The sequence below is a fragment of the Eptatretus burgeri genome, chromosome 8 (assembly GCF_056783735.1).
Source record: "Eptatretus burgeri isolate ZD-2024b chromosome 8, Ebu_testis_v1, whole genome shotgun sequence".
NCBI classification, from domain to species: Eukaryota; Metazoa; Chordata; class Myxini; order Myxiniformes; family Myxinidae; genus Eptatretus; species Eptatretus burgeri.
The window spans coordinates 20,479,559-20,506,675 of NC_140968.1; the positions used below are offsets into that span (position 1 = coordinate 20,479,559).

Below are 27,117 nucleotides of genomic sequence, written 5' to 3' on the forward strand. Positions count from 1 at the left end.
TGAGATATCGCTTGGACAAGCAAGAAAACAAACAAAGGGAGTAAAAAAAAAAGTATTGCCTTCCTTCAATGCCTGTCGTTGACATCATGCATCACCTGGATATGGAATTGGGAAGGAGTGGTATACAATAAGTTATTACCATCAGTTTTCTAAACTGTTTCGTTCTACTGATGACCATATATGTGTAACCATATAGTTATTTTGAGATAAAAAGAAAATTACAACATACCTGTTTCATTTTGTAATTTAATATTACACCCCAAAGGCATAGTTGGGAGTCTGTATTGAATTCCACAACTGCTTGTAATTTAGTAGTCATATGAGTAGTTCTAGTTGAGTCAGAGTAGAGTGGCTGTATCCAATACAAAACGTGCTTCAAATTAAAAAATTTAAGTTCATCGTCTATTTGTCGTACAGTATTGTTATGTGGAAGGGGGGAGGGGTGGGATCCATATCTAGACTGTGGTAAGTGTAGTATGGTCCGTGTGTTTCACGTAGGTTTGATTGCATGTTACAGGGAGTTGTCAGAGCAAGTCATTTGTTGCATGTGATGCTGAGCCAGCATATGTAATTTGTAGACAGGGAAGGAAGATTAATTATATATGTTTAAATAACTCTTGTTTGTGGGCGGGGCTAGGTGAGGACTTCCCATCTCAGAGGTACACGTGTCCCACTAGGCCAATAATGATCTCTCTGATCAGTGTGTGCCAGCCATGGTGGTGTAATGGGCTGTGGATCCTGGAATAAAAGATAGTACATTTCTTTTTATTGGGGCCACCACCATGGGCAGCACTCCAGAGGAAGACTCCGCTCAGGAGGAAGAAGAGAACCGAGTCCACCAGGAGAGAACCAAGAAAAGCTCATGTGGAAGTGCAGTGCCTTCATAAAGTATTTACACCCCTCGACTTTGTCACATTTTGTTGTGTTACCGCCTGAATTTAAAATGGATTTTATTTAAATTTTTTTGTCACCAATCCACACAAAATACCCCATAATGACAAAGTGAAAACATGTTTTTAGAAGTATTTACATATTAATTGTGAAAAGCTGAAATGTCCCGCATCAATAAGTATTCAACCCCTTTGCTATAACACTCCAAATTGAGCTCAGGTGCATCCAATTTCCTTTGATCATCCTTGAGATGTCTCTAAAACTTGATTGGAGCCCACTTGTGGCCACTTCAATTGATCGGACATGATTTAGAAAGAAACACACCTTTCTCTATAAGGGCCCACAGTTGACATTGCATGTCACAGCAGAAACTCCACCAACAAGTCCAAGGAATTGTCCATATAACTCAAAGATAGAATATAAGATCTGGGGAAGGGTATAGAACAATTTCTCGAGTGTTGAACATCCCGAAGAGCACAGTGAGCTCCATCATTGGGGAATGGAAAGAATATGGAACTACCCACACTATTCCTAGAGCTGGCCGTCAGACAAAACTGAGCAACCGCGCAAGGACCTTGGTCTGGGAGGTTACCAAGAACCCAATGACCACTCTGACAGAACTACAGAGTTCCTTGGCTGAGATGGGAGAACCTGCCAGAAGGACAACAATCTCTGCAGCGCTTCACAAATCTAGGCTTTATGGGAGAGTAGCCAAATGGAATCTACTCCTGAGAAAAAGCACATGACAGCATGCCTGGAGTTAACAAAAAGACACATGAAAGACTCTGAGGAAAATTTTTTTGTGGTCTGATGAGATGAAAATTGAACTCTTTGCCCTGAATGCAAAGCATTACATCTGGCAGAAACCGAGCACAGCTCATCACCCATCTAACACCATCCCTACTGTGAAGCATGGTGGTGGCAGCATCTTGCTATGGGGATGATTTCAGTGGCAGGGACTGGGAGACTTGTAAGGATAGAGGGAGCAATGAATGGAGCCAAATTCCAGGCAAATCATTGAGGAGAACCTGCTTCAGAGTGCTAAGGACCTTAGACTGTGGCGAATACTTACGTTCCAAAATGACAATGACCACAAGCATACAGCCAAATCAACACTGCAATGACTTCAGAACAAGAATGTGAAAGTCCTCGAGTTGCCGAGCCAAAGCCCAGACTTGAATCGCACTGAGAATTTGTGAAAAGACTCGAAGATTACTGTTCACCGACGCTTCCCATTCAACTTGACAGAGCTTGAGCAAATCTGCAAGGACGAATGGGAGAAAATCCCCAAATCCAGATGCGCAAAGCTGATACAGACAAACCCAAGAAGACTTGAAGCTGTAATCGCTGCCAAAGGTGCTTTGACAGAGTATTCACTCAGGGGATTGAATAATTATTGACGCAAGACATTTCAGATTTTCATTTTTAATTAATTTGTAAAAATTTCAAAAAACACGTCACACTTTGTCATTATGGGGTATATTGTGTAGATTGGTGACAAAAAATTTAAAGTTAATCCATTTTAAATTCAGGCTGTAACACAACAAAATGTGAAAAAAGTCAAGAGGTGTGATTACTTTCTGAAGGCACTGCAGGTCAAGCAAGTGGTCCACAGAGGAGTTCATGAGGAAGATGTTCTTGTGTTCTTGTAAAAGCTTTAGGATAGATCCAAGCTGGTATCACCCTGCCTTTGGAGAGAAAAAGAGCCGCCATGCCTTTCGAGATGGGAAGAAAGACCCCAGTACTTGGAGGAGGAAAAAAACAACTGTCGGCCAGGAGGCCTCGTTGGGAAAAGGACAAAGACGACCACATCGCCTGTTTGAAGGCCTACTCATTGCTGGCCCTGCTTGTGGCTGTGTTACTTCGTCTTTGGACCCCATCGTTACTGGCTCTCGTCTTGCACCTCGTTTCTTAAAGCGGGCTGCATCGAGTCTTGCGTCCACCCTGCACATCATAGACAAAGTCATCACGGTGTTGTATAGGAAGCAGGGTGATTAATAAATATGTATGCCTTCCCTCGGATAGATGTTAAAATGTGCATCCCATTTGCCTGCATTAGTTGTTAGATGTTAAAGATCCCACAGTGACCTTCACGAAGACCAGGTGAGCTATCGCCGGCACCATGGCCATAATTCTCTAAATTCCTGCCCGAACCTTAGCTTAGTCGAACGTCAGGCCTGGCCAGCCGGTTCGTGAAAGACTAAGGTCAAGCTTCCCCCCCGCTAACCCACAAGAATGTGGGAATAATTGTTGTGGCCGTTAAAGAAGAAGACGACGACAGTTTTGGAGGTTTTGGACCTGATGCTCTATATCTTAAAACGTCTGCCAAGTGTTGGGTTTTCCTTCCAACTCTTTAACCACTTATCCCAGCAATTCTTATTTGTATTTTCCTGCTGTTCTTTGAGTGTTGACTTTGTTTATAAAAATGGATAAAACTCCATCGCTGCCCTGCTTTTCCAGATGATGCATCAGCATCCTTCTTTAGTAAGTCCCAATCACTCTCCAGCTATTTTCTCTTTTCTCAGCACCTCAACCTCTTTTTCAGCAAGCTTTCTTTATTCAGACTTTATGGCTTTCTCTTTTTCCTCCTTTTTGTCAAGATGAGCGTGCATGATAGTGCTGTCTGTCCATCCTGATAAGCTGAGGCTAACAGCCTCTTAGTTATGATAACATTTTCTAAGCCACCAACATTGTCAATGGAACCTTTGATTACTCTCTCGGCAATGAAGTTGATTTCTAACTACAGTGTGCACACAATTCTGCACAAACAAATAACTTCAGATATTTCAACATGAAACAAAGGGTGTTGTGAAGAAATCGTTCGATGCAATGTCAGTTGTGAGACCATGAGGAAATCAGGAAATGGCGCCTTTAGACCGGAAGTTTCGTCCTCCGTAAGAAAACCGACTGTTGCTGGACCTGCCTCGCGAATGTTTCCAGATGTTGCTGCAACTTGAGAATTTCCATGAGTGGCAAGGTAGACATTGCTGAAAATGCCAGCAATTTCCCGACTTTATTGATATTTCAGTGTTTTTGGGGAAAATGACTGGGAAAACACGTTTTGAATTTCCTGGTCTTTTCCCGTTTTCCTTGTGGCGTGGGGACCCTGATCAAGGTAATGAATGAACAGGATAATAGGAAAAGGAGTCGGGGAGAAACATTGAAACTACCTTGTGAGATGGTAGCTAGCTTTTGTATGCAGCCTGTGGCTGCTGGTTGCATCATTTCTGGGGGTGTGGCTGTGCCGCTGGTGCAGTGCCCTCGATTACCAGTACACTGGTACTCATTTTGCCAACCTTGGAAAGATGACAGGCTGAGTCAACCCCATCTGGTGTTAATTCAATAGCTGACAGGGGCTCAAACTTAAGACCCTAATATCTAAAGCCAGCCACCTTAACCATTAAGCCAACACCAGGCTTCGTAAGATGGTTGTGTTCGAAGAGGTTATAATTAGGGTAATAAAGATCATGGGTCAGAATTGGGGATGCCCATACACTGATTACTTGAAGGTCTGGAGGGAAGAGTGAGATAGAACAGCTTCTGGAATGTGGTGCCATAGATAGGATATGCGAGGTGTAAAGGAGTTGAGGTGTGCAGATATCCTGGACTTTGGAAGTTTAACCAGGAGAGGGTTACTGGAAGAATGCATGAATCCTGGATTATATAGCGGGGGACAGAGGACTGTGAGAGCAGGGGGAGAAATGTTTGAGAGTATATGGTAGAAAACAGAGAGGGACCACTGACTGGCCTGCAGTGTGAGAGCAACAAACTCTGAGCTTCGGCCTTTGCCTTCCAAGGTTGTCTCAATCTGTATGGTAGAAAGTTGCACATATTTGCTGTCTGATGTGGTTTTGGCTCCCTGGGCGTGTATTAACTAAACTTTTGTGCTGGTTGATGCAGTTTTACATTGTAATATACTTCCCATTATGCTTTTCCCTTTTGGTTCAATGTGTGGAACTGGTCACATATAGAGCTCTGGTTTCATGTTTTTTTTATTTATTTGTTTATCTATCAGCATCTTTCCTTCCGGAGAAGACAATGCTGCCAATTCAACACCTTCAGGACCAGCTGGTGTTCTCAATACTGGTGGATCCTTGCCAGACCTCACAAACCTGCACTTCCCTTCACCTTTGCCTATACCACTTGACCCTGATGAAGTGTCTTTTCCTATTCTGACTCCGTCTGGAGGTACATAATGTGCACAAACTTGGACCCCAAGTAAGGGATGAGTGAGCATTTTGGACAATCAACTGTATCACCAATCTGCACTTGAATGCCTGAATCAAAACAAGTTGTTATATTTGCCTTCTATCCACATCTTTTGAGAACTTGTATGAAATGTTTCAGAAAAGAGGGTTATCAACAGATTGTCATAAAGCAGATTGTAAATTAACTATTTGGCACAAGACAGTGTGCAATTTTACGGTGTATAGTTTTCATTAACAAGATGTTACCTGGGCTTTATGTATTTGTAAATGTTATTATACCTATGTCTTGTATTCATGTTTTGGGTGACAGGGTGTTGTGGGGGAGGAGTGGGGGGGGGCGGGAGTTGCCCATCAAAATCACATTATCTATGTAAGGTTGTATTTCCATGGATTTGAGTAGTACGACAATGAATTTCTCAAATTATATTGCCATTGGGGCTAGCAAGATAGCCTAGAGATATGTGCACTCATCTCTAAACTGTCTCGCCTGGGTTTGAATCTCACCCCAGCGAAAAACTCATCCTGGTGTTTCACAGGCAGGGTGATTCATCACTGCGTGTGCCATCCCTCAAATGGACATAAAACTGGGGTCCCGTCTGCCGGCATTAGTTGGTGGACTTTAAAGACCACACGGTGTCCTTTGTGAAGAGTAGGCGAGCTTTCGCCGGCACCCCGAACAGATTATCCAAATTCTTGCCCCAACTTCCTGAGTCGGAATGTCGACCCAACTAGGATTGTAGCCGAGTCACTGCTTCGGCAGCACCAACGTTCTGCATAGAGTTTAGTGCATGATGAATAATGAATACCTATATATTGAGGCAACCCATTTATACTGAATTGTTGGGAATAGTGGATTGAACCTTTATGTTTTTTGCATGACATTTTGTTGCAGATGCACAGATTTATGTTAGTGCTGCAATGTAACTACACATCATTGTGATTATTGTTATTATTATTAACTAGCAGGATACCCGTCACTGACGGGTTGGTCGACGTCTCACCTAAAATGAGTGTATATTTGTAGAAACGGGAATTCAGTGTAAATATTCAGTGTGCAAATATCGCAGTAGGTGGAGCTGGTAACCTTGACAACATCGTTCCATTCCACCAGCGAAGATTTCCAATCCATGCTTGTTGTACCTCCAAAGTACTGCTTGGGAGTGAGAGTGATATTCTGAAAGCTCGGCTGGGAAACAAATTTAGGCACGTTTTGGGCCTACCACCTGATGGAAGATCACCAAAGTTCTTTCCAAGCCAACGGACCACTACCTCGAGGCACACATCCCTCTCTGTATCGGATCTTAAGTCCCCAACCTTCTCCTCTCTCTATACTCCCCATAGCTTTGCTTTCAGCAATTTCCATTCAGTATTTCTCACACCATTTAATTCTGGTTTCCCATTTGATGATCCATATATCAGTAGTTTCAGTTTCACTTTTGAACATCAGTTTCACTTTGGGATGTCATTTTCGATTAGTCATTGCGACTTACGATGCGACGCAAATGGTGCACGAAAAAGATCATCAGAAACAATTTTCGGGGGAATTTTTTTCAATTTTACTAATGGGTGTAGAGGTGTCTCGAGTGGCTTAAGGGTCTTAAAAGGTCAAAAAGGGGTCTCAAGTGTTTTATGGGGTCGAAAGTGTTTCAAGGGTGTAAGGCTCTTAAATGGGTCTAAATGTCAAAAGGCATCCAAAGGGTGAAAGAGCAAAAGGGGTCTGAAGTGTCCAAATGGTCTGAAAATGGTCGAAGAAGGCCTTTTCTTCTCAAAAGGGTCTAAATTGGTATGTTTGTCTAAAATGTCTTAACAGGGCCTAAATGGGTATTAATGGGTCTAATGGAGTCTTGCAGGCTGTTCAGTGTGTACAGGAGTGAAGCTGTAGTAAAGAAACCTCATGTTAGTAAATAAATTAACTCGAGTGCAACACTGCAATAATGGGCCAAATGACCTACTCATGACTTTTTTCAAATGCCTATTTAGGTGCATCGTGTTTAAAAATCTGATCGTAAAAAGTTTTGTCGCAAATTAACTTTGGAAGCTCAAAGCAGTAAGGTCACAAACAAAAAAACATTTCACTTTTATATACATGGATGGCAACCTATTTGCTTGTTGCAGCCTCTTCTTCGTCTTCTTCCTCTTCTCAGGGAGGTGGCATCACTTTTTTCTTCCATTGGCCAGCTTACAGTGAGATTTCTCGGCAAAGCCATGGCTAATAGAGAAAAGCTCTGTCAGAACCTCATTCAAGGTTCCGAAAAGCTCACCCAGAAACGTCCAAAACCCCAACCCCCTCACGTTAGGTACGTAATTTTTGAATGCCCCCCAAGATAAGACATCGTTAAGAGGTCGGAGATATCGATAATATTGTAAGAAATTATGTATATCTCACCTGTGATTGAATATTTCTGTGATTGTGACCAGAAACCATTTGAAAATCAAAAAATTACTGGTTGCCAAGGTTACTGGCTCCACCCATTACGATATCTCCTCACTTAATTTACACTGAATTCCTGTTTATAGCGAACGCAGTGAGCTTCATACTTAACGCGTGCACATGAGAGAATAGGAAACAACAACAACAACACAATACCCCTGGCAATTTGGAATCCATGTCGTTGGCTATGACCCTTTTGCTTCCGTTTTTTTTTTAAACGCTGTGCGGTGTATAAACACGATTGGGTTTTATTTCTATCTTGTGAATATTACTTAACGCGTGCACATGAGAGAATAGGAAACAACAACAACACAATACCCTGGCAATTTGGAATCTGTGTCGTTGGCTATGACCCTTTTGCTTCCGTTTTTTTTTTAAACGCTGTGCGGTGTATAAACACGATTGGGTTTTATTTCTATCTTGTGAATATTACTTAACGCGTGCACATGAGAGAATAGGAAACAACAACAACACAATACCCTGGCAATTTGGAATCTGTGTCGTTGGCTTTGACCCTTTTGCTTCCGTTATTTTTTTTGCTTCTGGTTTTTTTTTTTTCTTTCCGGTTTTTGTCATGGGGAATGATGCATGCCGGGAGATAAAGGCATCGTCGGAGACGTGAAAGACCCAAATAATATCAGACATGGTGGACATTTCCTCCACTGATTTTAATAAAGATATCTCCCGCATCATCAAAAAATAATTTTTAATCGTGATTTACGTTATTTGATCGCTGATCCCGAATCCAGGCCGAAGTAACCGGAAATTGCGTATATAGTTGTGAACAAGTTAGAGGTAAAGTCAGAAGCGAATGTAAGAAGAATACTACGTTCACTTCTAGTATTTATTTTTTTAGATGAGATCCTGTTCTAGGCGGTGTAGTTGTTGTTGTGAAGGTAATGTTGAGGATTTTTTTTTTTCCGATGAGATGCTGTTCTATGTGGTGTAGTTGTCGTTGTGAAGGTAATGTTGAGGTAATATTTATTTTTGCAGATGAGATCCTGTTCTAGGTGGTGTAGTTGTTTTTGTGAAGGTAATGTTAAGGTAATATTTATTTTTTCAGAGCAAAAAGACTGTTTAATTTGATATATTGAAGAAGCGAATGTAAGAAGAATTCTACGTTCGCTTCTGGGCTTTGCCTATTCCATATTAACAATAATATACACTCCAAAAATTTGCTCATTTGAAGTGAGGCATCTACGATTAAATTGATCAAACATTTATGATCAAAAATCAAATCACGATGTTAACTTGGTTCTTTTGAACTACATGATGTACTTATATTTGGAGGTGTATATTTGGTGAAGTTAGCTAAGATGGCACCATTTTTTTTTGTCTACAAATTCTTCTTTCACCCTTGAGAATTATGTTGTTAGATGAGCGGTTAAAAAAAAATTACCTTCAAATCGATGTATGGGTTGCGTTTGTGCTATGTTCAATTTTTGAATGATTCACGCATTTGAGAGGTCAGGTGACTCATCCTTCGTCAATGTTTCCGATCATGGTAACGTCTTAATTAAGTTATTTTTTCACATTTGATACCATATCACCAATTATATAGGTATCTGCGTTGAAATCCGAAGAAAATTGGGCTTTTTATGAAGCATTGAAAAAATGGATCTACCGTTGCGGTGATGGCGACAGGTGGCAGCTCGTGTGTTTATAATTTAAGAATTGTGAGAAGATGACTGTTTAAAACCCCTATTTAGATTTAGGTGCGTCGTGGTAAACAATGTGATCCTATTAAGTGTTGTGGCGATTAACGTTTGGAACTCAGAGGAGTAGGGTCACAAACAAACAAACATTTCACTTTTATATACAGGGGGCTGCAAATGTAGGTATACAGTAAGGACTGTACTTGTTTTCATTACTGTATACCTACTTTTGCAGCCCCCTGTATGCATACATGGCAAGTTGGAGGTGACAAGGTTATTTATTTATTTATTATTTTATTTTATTATCTATTTATTAATTAATTAGATATGATCAGAAGTGATACTGCATGTGGAATCCTAGAGGATGGGGGCATGACCTTCAGTGAGAGAAAGCTCATGACGTCACACAGCTAATTGACTCGAGGGATACATTGCTTATCGGCTACAGGTCTCTCCAGGGGTGTGTGTTCCATTACCAATCAGCTTGTAGAGTGCTTGCGAAGTGGCTTAAGCACTCAAGCAAGCACTCCAACGAAATGTTAGTTGCTTGATAACTGAACAGACCCTGGGTGTGTTCCATTATCCATAAGCTTGCTCTCGTTTGCCAAGCCAGCCGTTCCTTATCAACAGTGTTAAATGGAATGCTTGCTTGAGTGCTTAAGTCATTTGGTGAGCACTCCACAAGAAACTTGGTAACTCAACGCATTCCCAGGTCGATCAGTCTAGCCTGTGTGTCAATCCTTGCGAGTGGAATGAATGAAAGCGAAACATTGCGTTTCTATAATTGATCGAACTTTCCATCTAATACAGGTTTTGATTTATACTAAAATTGGTCTGTGGGTTTTCACAAACAAAACGGGCCAAACCCGTGAAATGTGGGTCACTTGCCATCTATGTACGAGGTGTGTTCAAAAAGTATCCAACCTTAATTTTTCGTGCGTAAACAAGTGAAGCTAGGGAGGCGTGGTTTGGTGCACGTATGAAGGCGATCCTAATTGGTATGCGTGAATATTTTCCCGCCTGCAGAAGCTGTCAGTCGCCGACAGACCGTCGATGAGTGAGGAAGTGTAAGTGAGCGCCATCGGATTTTCGTGTTTGACAAAATGGTGGAAAAACTTGAACAAAGCTACTGCATCAAATTTTGTGTAAAGCTTGGCGATTCCCAAGTGGAAATTATCCGCAAGATTCAACAGGCCTTCGGGAACGAAGCAATGGGCACCACACAGATAAACGAGTGGTACAACCGCTTCAAAGATGGTCGCACATCAGTGGAAAGTGAAGCACGTTCTGGTTGGCCCTCAACATCCCGAAATGAGATCGTCATTGACCAAGTGAGGACCCTGCTGATGCAGGATCGTCGAATCACGATCAGAGAACTTGCAGACGAGGCGGGCGTCAGCATTGGATCCGTTCATTCCATTGTGACTGAGGATTTGGGCTTAAGGAGAATCTCAGCGAAGTTCGTGCCAAAGCTGCTAACGATCGAGCAGAAGCAACTCCGTTTGGAAATCGCACAGGACATGCTGGAGACTGTGAACAGCGATCCCAACTTCTTCAACACAGTGATCACTGGCGATGAGACCTGGATTTATGGGTACGACCCAGAAACCAAGTTCCAGTCATCACAATGGAACCATCCAACATCCCCGAGGCCAAAAAAGCAAGGAAGGTCCGCAGCAATGTCAAATTCATGCTGACCGTCTTTTTTGACTCCAGTGGCGTGGTTCATCGCGAGTACGCACCACACGGCACAACCATCACCAAAGAGTACTACCAAGAGGTACTGCGTCGCCTTTGTGACGCTGTGCGACGCAAACGGCCGGACCTGTGGATAGCGGTCAATTGGCAGCTCCATCACGATAACGCACCCGCCCATTCTTCACATTTGATACAGAGTTTCCTGGCCAAACACAACACACCTGTGCTTCGGCAGGCTCCCTACTCTCCCGACATGGCTCCGTGTGACTTCTGGCTTTTCCCCAAGCTGAAAATGCCCCTGAAAGGGACCAGATTTCAGTCCAGAGAAGACATCATGCGGAATGCAACGGACCAGCTGCGCGCCATCCCAAAAGAGGCGTTCCAGCGCTGCTTCCGACAGTGGCAGAACCGTTGGGAGAAGTGTGTGGCAGCCCAAGGGGACTACTTTGAAGGAGATTAGTGTAAGTTTGTTGTATCTGGATACGAGTATTTTTTTATGAACAAGGGTCGGATACTTTTTGAACACACCTCGTATATGTATAGATTAGGCTTCTAAGCCTATTGTTAGCCCATCCCCCTCACAGTGGGAGATGGGATTTTGTAATTGTGTGTGTGTGTGTGTGTGTGTGTGTGTGTGTGTGTGTGTGTTCGTCTTTCTGTTTGTGTGTCTGTCTGGGCCGTAATGTTTCTACCATTTGAGCTTTTGTCATCAAATTTTCAAGAAAGCTTTATTGTGAGAATATGAAGAAGACAAATTAATAATTTGGTCAGGTACCGTTGTGGTGGAAATTTACACAACAGAGAAAACACTTAATAATCTAATAGATCGTTTATATTGTATAAAAACACACATGTGGAGAGAAAGGCTTGTCTCAAGTGTACAAGCAGATTCTCTGAGTCTGAGCCAGAATACATGTTTTTTTTTAATATGAGTGGAAAATAGGGAAAATAAATTGGGAGGGTGATCTACTCACATGTAAATTAAATGACCAATCACATTCTGATAAGAGACAAACAGAACATTTTCAAGGAAATTTCTATGGTATGTCCTCAAGCACTTTCAAGCTTTACCAGATATTTGCATTGCTTTGCTGTCCTCCCCCTTCACAATGATTGTGTACTTCACTTCAATATAACAATGACCTGTGTTCTCCGCAAATTTGTTATTCAGCATTCATTAATTAGAATTAAGCATTGCTGCTTTTCATTGGTGCCCGGCGTACTGGCTCCAACCAAAGCAACTTTAATTTAACTTGTCAAGCAAGTGTAATAAAGAAAGATTATATTGTAACACAGTTAACTAACACACTATATCTATTCATAATAGAACAACCATTAGTATGCAATGACCCATTATCAAGTATATTTTATAGCATCAGAGCAACAAAAATAACAGAGGGGTACATATTGTTACCCCTCTGTTCTACATATTATTAGAGAATACAGTGGGGGTATTGGAGAAGAGGAAAAGGAAGAAAGTAAAGATTGATGAAATGCAGTTTGGATTTATGCCAGGAAGAGGAACACCACATGTGATTTTTATTGCAAAGCAGTTGCTGGCGAAGTACATGGAGAAGAGGAAGAAGTTGTTTCTTGGGTTTGTTGATTTGGAGAAAGCATTTGATAGGGTCCCATACGAAGTTGTGACATGGGCATTGAGGAAGTTAGGAGTGGAGGAATGGTTGATCAAAGTAGTGATGACAATGTACGAGAGAGCGCGCACAGCTGTAAAGACGAAGGATGGGAACAGTGGTGAGTTTGAGGTGAGGGTAGGAGTGCATCAGTTGTCAGTACTAAGTCCACTTCTATTTGTAGTTGTGATGGAGGTGCTGGCTCGGAGCACAAAGCAGGGTTTACCGTGGGAGTTGTTGTATGCAGATGATTTGGTGTTGATTGTGGAGAGTAGGGATGGACTGAAGGAGAAGATGAATAAGTGGAAGGAATGTATGGAGGCAAAAGGTTTGAAGGTGAATATCGGAAAGACGAAGGTGATGATAAGTGATAAAACATGTGGTAAGGTAGAAAGAGCTGGGAAGTGGCTGTGTGCTGTGTGCAGGAAGGGTGTTGGAGTGAACCCATTCAATGTACAATGTGTGCTGAGTGGGTTCATCGAAAATGTAGTGGGATGAGAGGGTCATTAACCAGTGTGGTAGTTACATTCAAGTGTAAGGTGTGCATAGAGGGAGCTGCAGACGGAGGAAATGTTGAGTTGGATCTTGGAGACGGTGTGAAGTTGGAAGGTGTGAAAACATTTTTCTACCGAGGAGACATGCTGAATGGAGAAGGTGGATTAGACTCGATGACGGTTGCTTGAGTGAGATGTGCACGGAAGAGGTTTCGAGAACTGAGTGGCGTGTTGACGAGGAGGGGAGTGTCGCTGAAGTTGAAGGGAAAGGTGTATCCTACATGTGTGAGAAGTGCTATGATTTATGGGAGCAAAACATGGGTAATAAATGTAGAGCAGCAACGAGGGCTGAAATGGGTGGAAATGCGATGGTTCGGTGGATGTGCAGGATATCGTCGAGAGAGAGGAAGACAAATGAATTGCGGAAGATGATGGGAATAGAGCCTGTGATGGATGTTGTGAAGAGAAACAGGTTGAGATGGTTGGGTCATGTGTTGAGGAAGGATGGAAATGAATGTAGACGAAAGTCAAGGATGGGGAAGACCGAGAAAGACTTGGCTAAAGGTGGTGAAAGAAGAAATGTGGGTAAGGAGGTTAACAATGGGAGATGCAGAGAATCGGGCAAATAAAAGTAGAGAAGATTGTCATGGGCCCCGTAAGGCTAACTCCCGCTCCAGCAGGGAAAATGGCCTTTGAAATGCCTGTTGTATTAGTGGCCATTTTGGATTTTATCCCAAATGTAAAAAAAATCTTTGTCTCCAGAATTACCAAACCAATCACCATAAAATTTGTCAAATATGTTACATAATCACAAAACACTGAAATTTCACAAAATAAGTAGTTTGGCCCGCTGATGCTGAATGGGCCACAGAAAGTAACATACTTTACATGTTGCTTTTTTTTTTCCTGCTGATGATGGATTTGGCCTTCAATTTCCCAGAAAACATATGAATGAAGCTCCATCTGGGAGGCAGCTTGGAAGCCGACAGCACTGCTTCGATTTTAGTGATTATTATTATTATCATTATCATTATTATTATGTCATCCGCCGTACAGCGGAAGATGGGGTTTTGCAATCAGTTCTGCCTGTCTGTCTCTCTCTGTCCTGGGCCGTAACCTTTTGCAAAACTCTGTTCTTGTTGCTCTGAAACAACTTGCCTTCTCTTCCTTATACATTTGAGCTTTTGTCGCCAAATCTTCAACAAAGCTTTATTATGAGAATATGGAGAAGCCAAATTCAGAATTTGGTCAAAAGGTCAAAGCTACCGTTTAACATACACATGAAGAAGAAGTCCAAATACAAAACGGACGGGCTGTGCATTTTCAGATGCTTTCTAGTTATTATTATTATTATTATTATTATTATTATTATTATTATTATTATTGCTATTTTTATTTTTATTTTTTACTCACAAAATTGGATAATGGTATACATAGTTCATAGTAAGTATTCTAACATGAACACAGGCCCATTATTTCCTACCTGTATTTCACTCTGCTTATAAATGAGTACTTTGCATGACTATGCAGTCAACTATCAAAACAACACTATATAGCGCTCATGTTAGTCCCCATTGCTCCTTCAGGGACAGCTTCTCCACAGACTTCCACATGCCATAACCAATCTTCTTCAAACAGCAATCTGGCATTGCAACTTGCAGGAGAGGATGCAGTGCCCAAACAACGAAACAAGCAAGGGTCACCTATCTTTTCTCCACTATCTCAGGTTGGCATTCTTTTTTTCCTGCAGGTCATTTGAGTTACTCCAGCTGTGTTTCTGATATGTTATCAGAGCTTGGATACCCCTTGCACTTTGTTTCTGAACATATGCTGTGAATCCAGGCAGTCCTATCAAGCATCCACACTTCAAAATCCACAGGTTTGGCTGATTGGGAAGATAAGTTTATGCACAACCTGAACAGCCCAAGCACATGAAAAAGGAAATTGACACATTTCTGAACAATTGCATCCATGACTAGCTTGTATTAAGAGTTATTTCCTGTCTCACATATTTTTGAACCAGCTGCATGCATTTTTGCTTTCAATATGTTGTTAAGACAAGCTTGTATTCAATTGTGTATAATATGTTGTTGCAACTTGCATTCTTTTCCTGGAAAGCAAACCTGACCGAATGCAATCTCAGCCTGCAATAAGTGTCTCACTCTCAGGAGAGCCAGAAAACACCATCTGTCCACTCATAAGATTAAACTTTCAAACGTGTCTCCCTCCTCTAAAACCTGGTCGTGCCTTGTCAAGTCTTTCTCTGAAGTATGCTCCCCTTCCATCCCTCCCCTCTATTCAAATGGCACCACAGTCGACTCCACTTGTGAGAAGGCCGAATGCCTCAGTTCTATGTTTGCTTCCAAATATTGTGACCCCAACCCCTTGCTCTCTGCACACACCGTCCGCAGTTGCACCCAACTAACTGCTCCTGAGCTCTGTCTTTTCCACCTGAGAAAGTGGAGAAGTTTTTGCCAAATAATTTGCCCTTGGTCATCTTCCATCTGCTTGTAAATCGGCCAACATCACTGCATTACATAAAAAGGTGCAAAAACTGACCCTCTTAAATACAGACCTATCGGCTTACTTCCAATCATCAGCAAGGTCATGGAATCCATCATCACTGTTGATATGAAATCCTTCCTTTTCTCCAACGGCCTCATCTCAGATCACCAATTCAAATTCATACTATGGGACTCCACCTTGGACACGCTACGCCTACTCTACCAAAAATGGATGGAAGTCCTCAATGTCAGACATGATATCAGGGCTGTTTCAATAGTCTGGCATCCTGCCTTGCTCTCCAAACTCTCCACTTATGGCATCCAAGACCAACTCCACTCTTGGGTTGCTGACTTCCTTTAATCTTGTTACTAATGTGTGGCTCACAACGGAATCCTTTCATCTCCTCTCCCTGTCTGGGGTGGAGTGCCACAAGTGTTCTGGGCCCAGTAGTAGATGACAAATGGGGTTTCTGGGATGCCCATTCAATTGAATGGGGGAAAAGAGAAAACTTTCTGACTCAAGCCCCAAAAGCCCAATATAGGAGACTGATTTTCTCCCCACCTATCCCCTTCCCTCCCATACAAGCAAATGTAAAATTGAGACTATGAAAGATTGAGACTTACTGATTAAAGCACTTCTTCCTCCCAACATAATCACAGTCCTTTTTTTTTTTTTCCCACTCAAAGAGCGAACCAACGAATATTTGCCCATGTTCTACTTTAGGGAATAACTTAATTTTCTTATAACATTCGTTTGTTTATTCACAAAGAATAACTTGGAACTTGGTTCTTGGTATAAGTGTCTTTGTTGAGCAGAAATGAAATGATGAACTTCTTTTAATGCTCTTATTTTTCATGGTCTTTCCAAATTCAACATTATGTGTTATTTTATGTAAGTTTTTCTCAAAATAATTCAAAGCAAGCTGTTTCATTTTCGTGTTGAAATGAGTTAGTCTGGAGTCAACCAGGCTGCCTCGCTTGAACCAAGCCAAAAAAATTCCAAAGTCATTTCCTATGTGGGACACACCCTGAAAAACCCATTGTTGTGTAATCTCCCATTACGTCATCAACAGGAGGCTATTTAAACCAACTTGTGTGCCGAGTGTGTTTTGTTTAGAGAATGGATTGTGCAGATAATTTCTCCGACCTTGCGGATCAATCGTTTTCACAAGATGACAGGTGAGATCTTTAACCCAATTCATTATTTGTTGTTTTTATACAGATTTAAATCGCTATACAACCAATAATTATTGTGTCTTTTTCTAACAGGTTGTCCCCAATAAGAACATCATTGATAACTGATCGAGAACAGGAGGCCTTTGAATTACACGATGAGTGGCTAAAAATGAATGACTTCCTTGAAGACATTCGATCGTTCAGAAGAGAATTGAATGACATTTTTGTTGGCTGGCAAGAAGTTCCCTCACGTCCTCTTACCATGAATGAGTCGAGTCAAAGGTGAGAAATTATAATCCCTCTGTCTCTCTCTCTCTCTCTCTCTTTCTCTCTCTCTCTCTCTCTCTCTCTCTCTCTCTCTCTCTCTCTCTCTCTGTGTGTGTGTGTGTGTGTGTGTGTGTGTGTGTGTGTCTTTGACTCATTATTATTATTATTATTATTATTATTATTATTATTTTCAGTTTAAACACTTGTCTGGATGAACCAAATGCACAACTTAATCTTCTGGATGAATCTGACATGACACTATCTTCTGGAGGTAAATGTTATATTTATTATTTTATTAATATCATCATATAATCATCTTTATATACCCTAATTGTTCTTCACTCTTTGTTTTGAACAGAATATGTTGATCGAGTTTCAAAACCAAAAAAAACATCAGACTGCTGCGAAAGAAGATTTTGTTCAATGTTATTACTTTTGTTTAATTATAAATGCTTTCCTTATAATTATCTGATTTTTGAATTACAAGAAAAGAATAAAGGAGATGTAAAGGGGAGGGGGTTGGGGGAGGGTTAGGGTTGGGGGGTAGGTGCACTCCCCCAATGACCCACCACCCCCTCATATCTCTCCCCTCCCCTCCCCGTGTGTGTGTGGGGAAGGGTGGGGGTGGGATGAGTGGGGGTGGTGGGCCAAAGGTGGGGGCGCACAGGGAGGTGGGGCTTGTGTCGGTGGGTGGAGTTTGTGTGGGTGGGGCTTGTATGGGTGGGTGGGGCTTGTGTGGGTGGAGCTTGTGTGGGTGGAGCAATGTTTTTATAAATTAAATAAACGTGTGTTAGAACTAATAAACTAATCACTAATTATGTGGATATGATGGATGTGATGTAGTTTAGTGGGTGGGGTTTGTGTGGATGTGACTTATGTGGGTGGGGCTTGTGTGGATGTGGCTTTTGTGAGTGGGGCTTGTGTGGATGTGGCTTATGTGGGTGAAGTCAAAAAGGGGCGGGGTTTAAAAAGGGGCGGAGTCAAAATAATTGTCCCCCATTTATCTTTGTCTTTTGTAATTCCTCGAAATAAAATGAACCTAAAATCTCTTCCTCCTTTAAATCACATAATTTGTAAGTCCAAGGAACTGCACCGACGACATCAACAATTTTAAAAAGTTCATCTGTCCATTGCTTGGATGATAACCTTTTTCAAAATGAGATTTCCACCTGTATATTCTTAATTTATCACCAGCTTTGAACTTAGGCTTTCTGGCATTAATCTCTTTTTCATATTTTAATTTTGTAAATGTATCTGATGGTTTAATTTCCGTTGAGGTATGAATCGTATCATTGTACTTATCTACAATGTCCTGAATTAAAGATAACCATTGTTGAGAACCGAGTTGAGTGAATTTTTTAAATAGTCTCTCTTTTAAAGTGCGATTAAAATGCTCAATAACAACTGCTTTTCCTTGATTAAAGGTGCTGTATAATGTAATGTTGTTATTTTTCAGAAAATTCATAAATGTTTTGTTGTAGAACTCTGTACCCTCATCAGTCCACAATTTTTTTTTATGTTTTCTCTTGCTTTTATTGAATATCTGTTGGAAAGCTAACATAAGAGTATTACCTGTTTTGTTTTTCAAACGGACAACCCACGCATATCTACTCCTCAAATCAATAACGGTTAAAGCACACTTGTACCCCTTATCATAATTGGGTTCAATTAAATCAGCTGACCAGATATAATCAACTTCCTTGGAATAAACCTTCCTTCTATGAAACTTTGTGATTATTGGTTTATGTAATTCATCAGCTAATTGCTCTTCAATCTTAATGACATCATTAGAACCTATAAGTTTTTTTGAATTTCCAAGCCCAAGTTTCAATTTAGCACTGATCATCTTCTTCACGATGAACCGATCAACTTTTTCTCTCAAGGTTGGGTTTTGTATCATAGGCAAATTGTACAACATTTCTCTATCGGCTTCATGTTTTTCTTCCAACGTTGTGCAATTTCCATAATCAAGATTGTGCCTCCTGCACAATCACCCCTATTGATAGGTTTGCTCCACGGTTTAGGATTGTCAGCCTCATCTAATCTTTTATTCAAGTTTGTTCCTGGACCACAGAAAGAATACCCTGGTAGATGTAATTCCCCTGGTATTCCAGATGTTAGAAATGTACTTCCTGATAAAAAGTTTTGGATATCTCCCCCTTGTTTGTGTTTGGTGAATTCACTCTTTTTTGAGCCACACACCAAACATGTACCTTTTTGTATAACCCTATTATTTTTATTTTTAACATCCGAGATATATTTACTCTTGGTTTTCTTTTTACATTTTAGACAATAACTCATTTATTTATGTGAAAAATTCCTACAGAGTGCGAAAACCTTTTTTGTTTCCAACATGCACATTTGAATCTTAATTTTTAAAACATAAAGAATCCTGAGAAATGTCTTCACTCTCTCCTCCATTTATTTAAGAAAAAAAAATGTAAAACATTAATGAAAGTCAATTACACCAACATCATCAATAATATAATCTTTTCCTTCTTTGTCTTCTTCATCTCCACTTTCTCGTTTAAATCTTCTCCCTGAAACCGATGTTAATAGTCTTGACTCATATATTTCTAATAGATTTGCCAATTCTTTGTTTTCCTCCTCGGTGCGTTGAGATTTATTTATTTTCTGTAATACCTTTGATCTTTTTATAATCTCACTGGTTTCCATATTTTTATATTTATTTATTCTCTCTCTTTCTCCTCTCTCTCTCTCTCTCTCTCTCTCTCTCTCTCTCTCTCTCTCTCTCTCTCTCTCTCTCTCTCTCTCTCTCTCTCTCTCTCTCACCCCCCCCCTCTCTCTCTCTACTCCCTCTCCTCCTTCTCTCTCTTCTCAGTTTCTTCTACCTCTACAAGTAATTATAAGTCAGGTGATGTGTTGTTTTCATCAAAGAATAAAAAGGTTATTAGTAAGTTTAAAGATGAATTGGGTGGGAAGGTCATGAGTGAATTTATAGGATTGAGATCAAAGTCTTATGCTTTCACGTATATTGATAATAATAACATTGAAAGGTGTGATAAGAAGCTGAAGGGAATATAGAAAAATATAATCAAGGAAACAATAAACTTTAAATATTATTACAACTGTTTAACCTTAAAGAAGGAAGAGTACAGAAAAATGAATACAATAAGAAGTTACAAACATGAATTATATACAGAAGAGATAAATAAGAAAGAATTAGGAGCTTTTGATGATAAAAGATATATCTTAGAGAATGGAATCAATAGTCTCCCTAATGGTTATAAGTGTTTTAGTGTTAAGATATTGGGTTGGAAATTTTAACAGGCTACTGCCGTCTTTTTACTGATTTATAAATGAGAGAACCAAGCAATAACCAAACCAAAGAGTGGAGATGTAATCAGCCTTGGTATTTAAATCGGAAACATAAAGAATGTGAGAAATATCAAATAAGTCTTATTGAAGATATAACCGGGGTAAAAGTAGATAAAACAAATAAGTGGATAAATTTAATTATAAAAAAGTTGGAGGATGTAAAGAAAAAAAAATCCTTGAATGGACTGAAAATTTTGATGGTTATCAATTGAACAATGGAAAAATAATTTACTACAATCTCAAAATGATATGTGGCTCAGGAGGTGGTCAAATAAGAGCATTAAGAGAAGTTTATCATTTCATTTCTGCTCAACAAAGAGACTTATACCAAAAACCAAGTTCCAAGTTATTCTTTGTGAATATTCTCGATGGAAATGCATGTTATAAGAAAATTAAGTTCTTCCCTAAAGTAGAACATGGGCAAATATTCATTGGTTCGCTCTTTGAGTGGAATGAAAATATAAAAGGACTGTGATTATGTTGGGGAGAAGAAGTGCTTTAATCAGTCAGTCTCAATCTTTCAGTCTCAATTTTACATTTGCTTGTATGGGAGGGAAGGGGATAGGTGGGGAGAAAATCAGTCTCCTATTTTGGGTTTTTGGGGCTTGGGTCAGAAAGTTTTTCCCTTTCCCCCCATTCATTTGAATGGGCGTCCCAGAAACCCCATTTATCATCTACTCCCAATCCTATTATCTATTTGGTAATGACTCCACCCTCTGCCGTGACAGCCCTCCTCCTTCAGATAAGCAGGTAGCAGCCTCCTCCCTCTCTTCAGACCTTGACAAAATCACAAGCTGGCCAAATACTTGGAATATGTCTTTCAATCCAGACAAATCTCACACACACACACACACACACACACGCACACACGCACACACGCACACACGCACACACGCACACACGCACACACGCACACACGCACACACGCACACACACACACACACACACACACACACGCACACACACACACGTTCTCTCTCTGAAAGGACTGTCTGGCAAACCCTCGCATCTACTTTCTTAACAATCCTCTTGAGGAAGTTCAGTCATGTAACCTCCTGGGCCTCACGATCAGCCATCATCTTTCTTGGGCAAAACACGTTTCAAAGTTGGCCTCCAAAGCCAGTCGTCGACTGGGCATCCTCCATCATACAAAGTCCTTTGTTGGCACACCTGAACGCCAATCTACATACAAGGCCTAAATCTGCAGCTTTATGGAGTACTGCTCATCTCTTTGGGCTGATGCCTCTGCCTCACACCTTGCTCAGCTTGATACAGTCGAAACACAAGTCTTCAAGATAATTGGAATGTCCCATGATGAAGCTTAGTCTATGGGCCTATCATTTTCGCATCACAGACAGGTCGGTGGTCTATCTGTCTTCCACCACCTCCTTACTGGTCTTGCATCATCTGCTCTTTCTCTTCTTTGTCCCCCACCCCCTCCCACCAACCCCAACATGTTTCTAAAGGGGACACGTGGTTCACCAGCAATCCCCTTCTGGTGAATCTCCCAGAATCCAGAATCACGACTCACCTCCACTCATTTGTTCCTCTTTTTTTCCTGCCTGTGGAACTAACTTCCACATTCTCTTCAATCTCGTTCTTTCCTCCAAGTGTTCAAGACAGCTGTTCACCACCTATTCATATATCGCCCATCCGTCCATTCATTGAGACCATACTCTATGCAGAGCGTTGGTGCTGCCTCAACAGTCTCCTTGGCTATTGGGCACAATCCTGGACGGGTCGCCACTCCGACACAGGATACCAGCAAGCTGGCACTCATTTTGCCGACCACGGAAGGATGACAGGCAGAGTGAACCCCACCTGGTATTACTTCAACATCCGAGGAGGATTTGAACTCAGGATCCTCGGATCCCAAGTCCACAACCCTAACCATTAAGCCAACACCAGGCATAATATATCATCCCCAATCCAAAACCATGATCTTTTCTACCCCCGTTAACTATACACATCCTTCCAAATTTCCAGTTTTTCCTTCCTGAGAGTTTGCTTCTGTATTCATCTTGTCCACCTGATGTGTCATCCCCTATCCCTCGTGCCTCACCACACCCACTGTTTGTCCAACTCTCCCTCTATTTTGTCTTTCAACCCTGCTGTTGGTGTCCCCACCCCCTCTCTCTACTGCTGCTTTTGTTTGCTTTTGTTATGTTGTGTCCTGTTCCATTCAGTGTACTCGCTCTTCCACGAACCTTGACTCGAGACAAAAAAATAGATAATTTTGAAAAGTGAAAAACTGTTGTTAGATGGTTCATACCAGATGCCAGGCACAGTCGTATAATGGTTAGAGTGTCTGCTCTGAGTTTGGGAGGTTGGGGTTGAAACCTCAGCCAAGTCATACCAAAGACTTTCAAATGGTATGTGATACTTCCTTGCTTGATGCTCAGTATGTAAAAGGACAGAACACAGACAAACTCCATCTGTTGGCATCCATGGGGAGTAGGAAATTCCTCCTTAGTTGCCCTGCTAAGTGTGGAGAGAAAAACGACATCTTAAGAAGATAGCATCACTGGCACTCAAAGTGCTCTGGGAATGATATCTCTTCCCCTAAGCTCAGTGGCTGTGTTTGAAGTCAACTCTGGGGTTCTCCAATGTTCCGTACAGTCTTCATGTACTCCACCGGTCAAAGGTTTTAGAACACCCCCATTTTTTCCAGTTTTTACTGAAATTTAAGCAGTTTAATGTTTCAATGTATTCTGAAATTAAAGCATAGAACAAATAAACAATAGCAGATAAAAAAAGAAATCATGGAATCGTTTTGTTGAACAAAATTTTATCTAAATTTTTGACTCATCAAAGGAGTCACCTTTTGCAGATATAACAGCCAAACATACTCGTGGCATTCTTTCTACAATGGAAATCAAATATTGTTCGGAAAGTTCTTCCCAACACTGTTGCAGAAGTTCCCACAAATGTGTTGCACTTGTAGGTTGCTTTGCTTTCACCCTTCTGTCCAGTTCATCCCAAACTAGCTCGACGGGGTGTATGTCTGGAGACTGCACTGGCTATTCCATGATTTGAAGCCTACCGTCTTGTTCTTTTTTTCTAAGGTAGTTCTGACATCCTGGAGATATGCTTTGAGTCGTTATCTTGCTGTAGGATGAACCCCTGACCAACTAGGCGTAGACCAGAGGGTATTGCATGGCGCTGCAAAATGCTGTGGTAGCCCTTTTGGTTCAGAGTGCCAGTCATTCTGTGCAAGTCACCGACTCTGGATCCAGAAAAAAGAGCCCCAGATCATCATGCTTCCTTCTCCATGTTTGACAGTTTGTGTCACACACTGAGGAACCATCCTTTCGCCGACTCGACGGCGTAAAAAACCCTGCGTGATGAACCGAAGATTTCAAATTTTGATTCATCGGTCCATAAGACCTTCTTCCAGTTTTCAGTAGTCCACTAAAGTAGTCTTTCAGAAGATTTGGATCTTCACTAAAATTGAATCAAGTTGTCTTTGCCACACACCCAATATGTCCACCAACTTTCATCCGAATCTGTCCAAACTTTTTGAGATATCCTGCAGACAAACAGAAAAACAAACAAACAGACAGAAAGGGGTGAAAACATAACCTCCTTCACCTTCGGTAGCGGAGGTAATAAATACTATACAGGGTGTCCATAAAGTCTTTGTGCAACTTTTGACTTTTTATAACTTTTTATGCACATGATAGAAACAAACTATAAATGGTGCATGAATGGATATTTCATAAAACATTTTTTTTACTCCAAACAGTTCAAAGTTTTAGGCTTCAACATAACTGCCATCTTTTGTAATACTGTACTGTACTGTACTGTACATCGTTCAATCCGATTTTTCAACTTGTTGAAAAAAATTCTCCGGTTGCTGCTGAGTAATTTAATGACTTGCATTTGTAATCAGTCATAATTTCAACCTAAAAATGTGGTTTTGATGGACTCAACACCAATTTTACATAGCCTCATAAAATGTAGTCCAATGGGGACAGGTCAGGCGAATCGGGTGGCAATTGGTCCACATGTACCGATCGATTTGTCTGGAAAGAAGTCATTCAAGCACCGTCGTACATTCGCAGCATTGTGGCAGGGAGCCTCGTCTTGCTGGTACAAGGTGGGATGTGAAAGATTTAATCGTTGTAGTTTGGGAATTACAATACTATTACAATGTGAGTATGTCTATCAAGGACGTACCATTTAGAATGTCAGTGTGTCTACAAAGTACATGTATTTAGAACGTGATCACATATATCTATATAGTAAGTACTGTACTATAAAAAAAATCAGTGTACATATTTATAAAATACATACCATTGGAACGTGAATCGATACAATAAAAGCAATAAGTCTGTTTCTTCAGTGTATGAACATAAACCTACATTGTCAATGCATCTTCTACAAATAAAACAAACACAAACACACCAGCACACAAAACAAGTCCTGGCGAGAGTCCACAATGTCTGATTGCTCTTTCTTGTTTATTACTAGCAAAATCAAAGATTTTTCAAGTGTATTGGTTCGTCGATTTTGTTATCCTGTCTGTTTGTCTGTTTGTCTGTCTATTTGTCACCTACAGGTCGTATTTTTAAACCGATCTTCACGAAACTTCACCACGTGGTAGAGTTTGTCATAAGGAAGAAGCGTATTGTTTTTGAGGTCAAAAGGTCAACATAGGCCAAAAGTCAACAACTAAGGTGGTACTTCTAAAATCCTCAATTTTCATCCGATTGTCTTGAAATTTGAAGAGTAGTTGCATATTTGGTCATTGAATTCAACCACCAATTATTTTTGAGGTTAAATATGTTTTCTGGTTTTTCAAGTTTCGTGCTCTGCACGATGTCTTCTTCTTGTTTGTTTGTTTGACTTCTATGTGTTCCTGAACCCCTGGATGTAATAAGTTGAAAACTGCTGGTTGTTCTCAGGACGCACACACGAATATTTCAGGCGGTAAAATAAATTCATACTCCTGGATGTGAAACACATCTTAACATTAACATATTATAAGAGAACACAACAAAGTACAGATGTCGGGCATGACGATCATCGACTTGCCCAAACCAAAACCAGTTCATACTCCCGGAAGTCGTAGGAGCCGGTATTACAAGTCATCATGATGTTCCCCAGAGACATCATATAAGTGGGGGAATTACAGACAGGTTCTTTGCTAGTTTGACAAAATAATCATAAGTACCTTTTGCAGAGATATTGTATTTATTCCATGTTGGTAGTGTGATTTCCGTTTAAAATAACAACACTATTGCAACATTTGAAAAACGATTTTAAATTTCATTAGCATTTTTCATCGGTTTAAGTTCACCTGAAAATGTGAGCGAAGAACAACTTGGGGGAAAGTTGTTATGAGATGGTGATGTGGTAGTGGTGTGTGTGGTGTTAGTTGTGGTGCTGTTAAAGTAGTAGTTGTTGTTGTTGTTGTTGTTGTAGTAGTAGTAGAACAAGAAATGAACAAGCAGATAGATTTCATTTTGTCAGAGCAAAATTAATCCCTAACTTAAAAAAAAAATCACTTGTTTGGGTTTATTCTGAATGTATCATCAGATTTAGTACACACTTGTCTGTTTTGCTTCCTCCCCCACCCCCCATCTTACTTGGCCATTTGTGAAGGTTCTTCCTTTGGCAACCATTGCCAGAAAGCAAGACTCTTCATTAGAGAGTTGACAACTCAGACAGTTCTGTGTCCACTTTAGGCATGCACTTGGAATAGTGGCCTCAGAGCTAGCCAGGAAGAGCAAGAAAAAGGACCCATGTGAACCAGGCCTATTTGGGGCGTCAACCATCCCACTTCATCAAACAATAATTTTCGAGGTTTTAACTTTATTTCACCTGTCGAAGAAAACTCTCAGCTTCGAAATAATATTCATGACATGTTGTTGATGCTCCCTTGTTGGGTTACACAAATTGATGATGACACAAGTTTCCTGAAATGAACAAGCTTAACCTGCCCTTGAGTCTTCCTCATTGAGCTTCAGTTTGAAAATGAAGTCTTGAATTTATCTTCTGCTTTGTATTTGTTGCTTTTACTTTTAGGCTTTGGAGTTGGATGCTGCAGTCTTGGGCTTGGATACCCTTACCTCTTCATATGCATTCTTCAGTCCACTCGCTATTCAACCTCCTCCAGTTTCACAACCTTCTCCACAAGGACATTCTGCCCCCACAGTTCCCCAACCAATCCCAGCTCCGAACCCACTCAACCAGGATATTCCTGCTGGCACCGTGAGTAACCACTGACTCCCTGAAATGTTTTCCTGCTTATCCAGTGCCCTGTTGACAATCTTCTTCTTTTTTTTTAATGTGTGGAAGAGCAGAAAGTTTTCTTCTTTTTACTTCTGAAAATGATGTTCTGAGAACAATTTTCATGTTATGTATTTAATTGATTGAAGCCAAGCCTCATTGCCAGGTCTCATGGTTTCCTCATATTGAAGGCTTCCATTCCATCCATTGGGACCATACTCTGTGCAGAGCATTGGTACTGCCTAAGCAGTCTCCTTGGCTATTGGGAACAATCCTGGACGGGTCGCCACTCCGACGCAGGATACCAACAAGCTGGCACTCATTTTGCCGACCTCGGAAGGTGGCAGGCCGAGTCAACCTCACCTGGTATTAATTCAACAGCCGAGTGGGATTTGAACTCAGGATCCTCGGATCCAAAGCCCACCAACCTATCCATTAGGCCAACACCAGGAATATTGAATGCTTCGGTCTACAGCATTTTGTTCGTCATGATATATTTTTGATATTAAAGAGAAGAATGAAACGATTGATTAATTATTATTTTTTTAGTCCTATTGGAGCCATGCTTTTTCATGAATCCTCACCCCAG

At 40.8% G+C, this 27,117-nt stretch overlaps 1 protein-coding gene and 1 pseudogene across 4 annotated transcripts in view; both read left to right on the top strand.

The window, feature by feature from the left end:
- The window catches only part of LOC147021260 (CREB-regulated transcription coactivator 1-like), a 200,623-nt gene that overhangs the window by 155,950 nt on the left and 17,556 nt on the right, over window positions 1–27,117 (top strand). For 3 of the 4 annotated variants that reach the window (XM_085891082.1, XM_085891083.1, XM_085891084.1), the window contains 3 exons: window positions 4,907–5,079; window positions 14,595–14,734; window positions 26,325–26,510. In XM_085891082.1, the coding sequence (XP_085747208.1) occupies window positions 4,907–5,079; window positions 14,595–14,734; window positions 26,325–26,510 (499 nt within the window). Of the gene's footprint in view, window positions 1–4,906; window positions 5,080–14,594; window positions 14,735–26,324; window positions 26,511–26,694; window positions 27,107–27,117 lie in introns of those variants that run through there. The other variant, XM_085891085.1, reaches the window with a different exon arrangement.
- Window positions 7,305–13,832, top strand: LOC147021261 (uncharacterized; annotated as a pseudogene).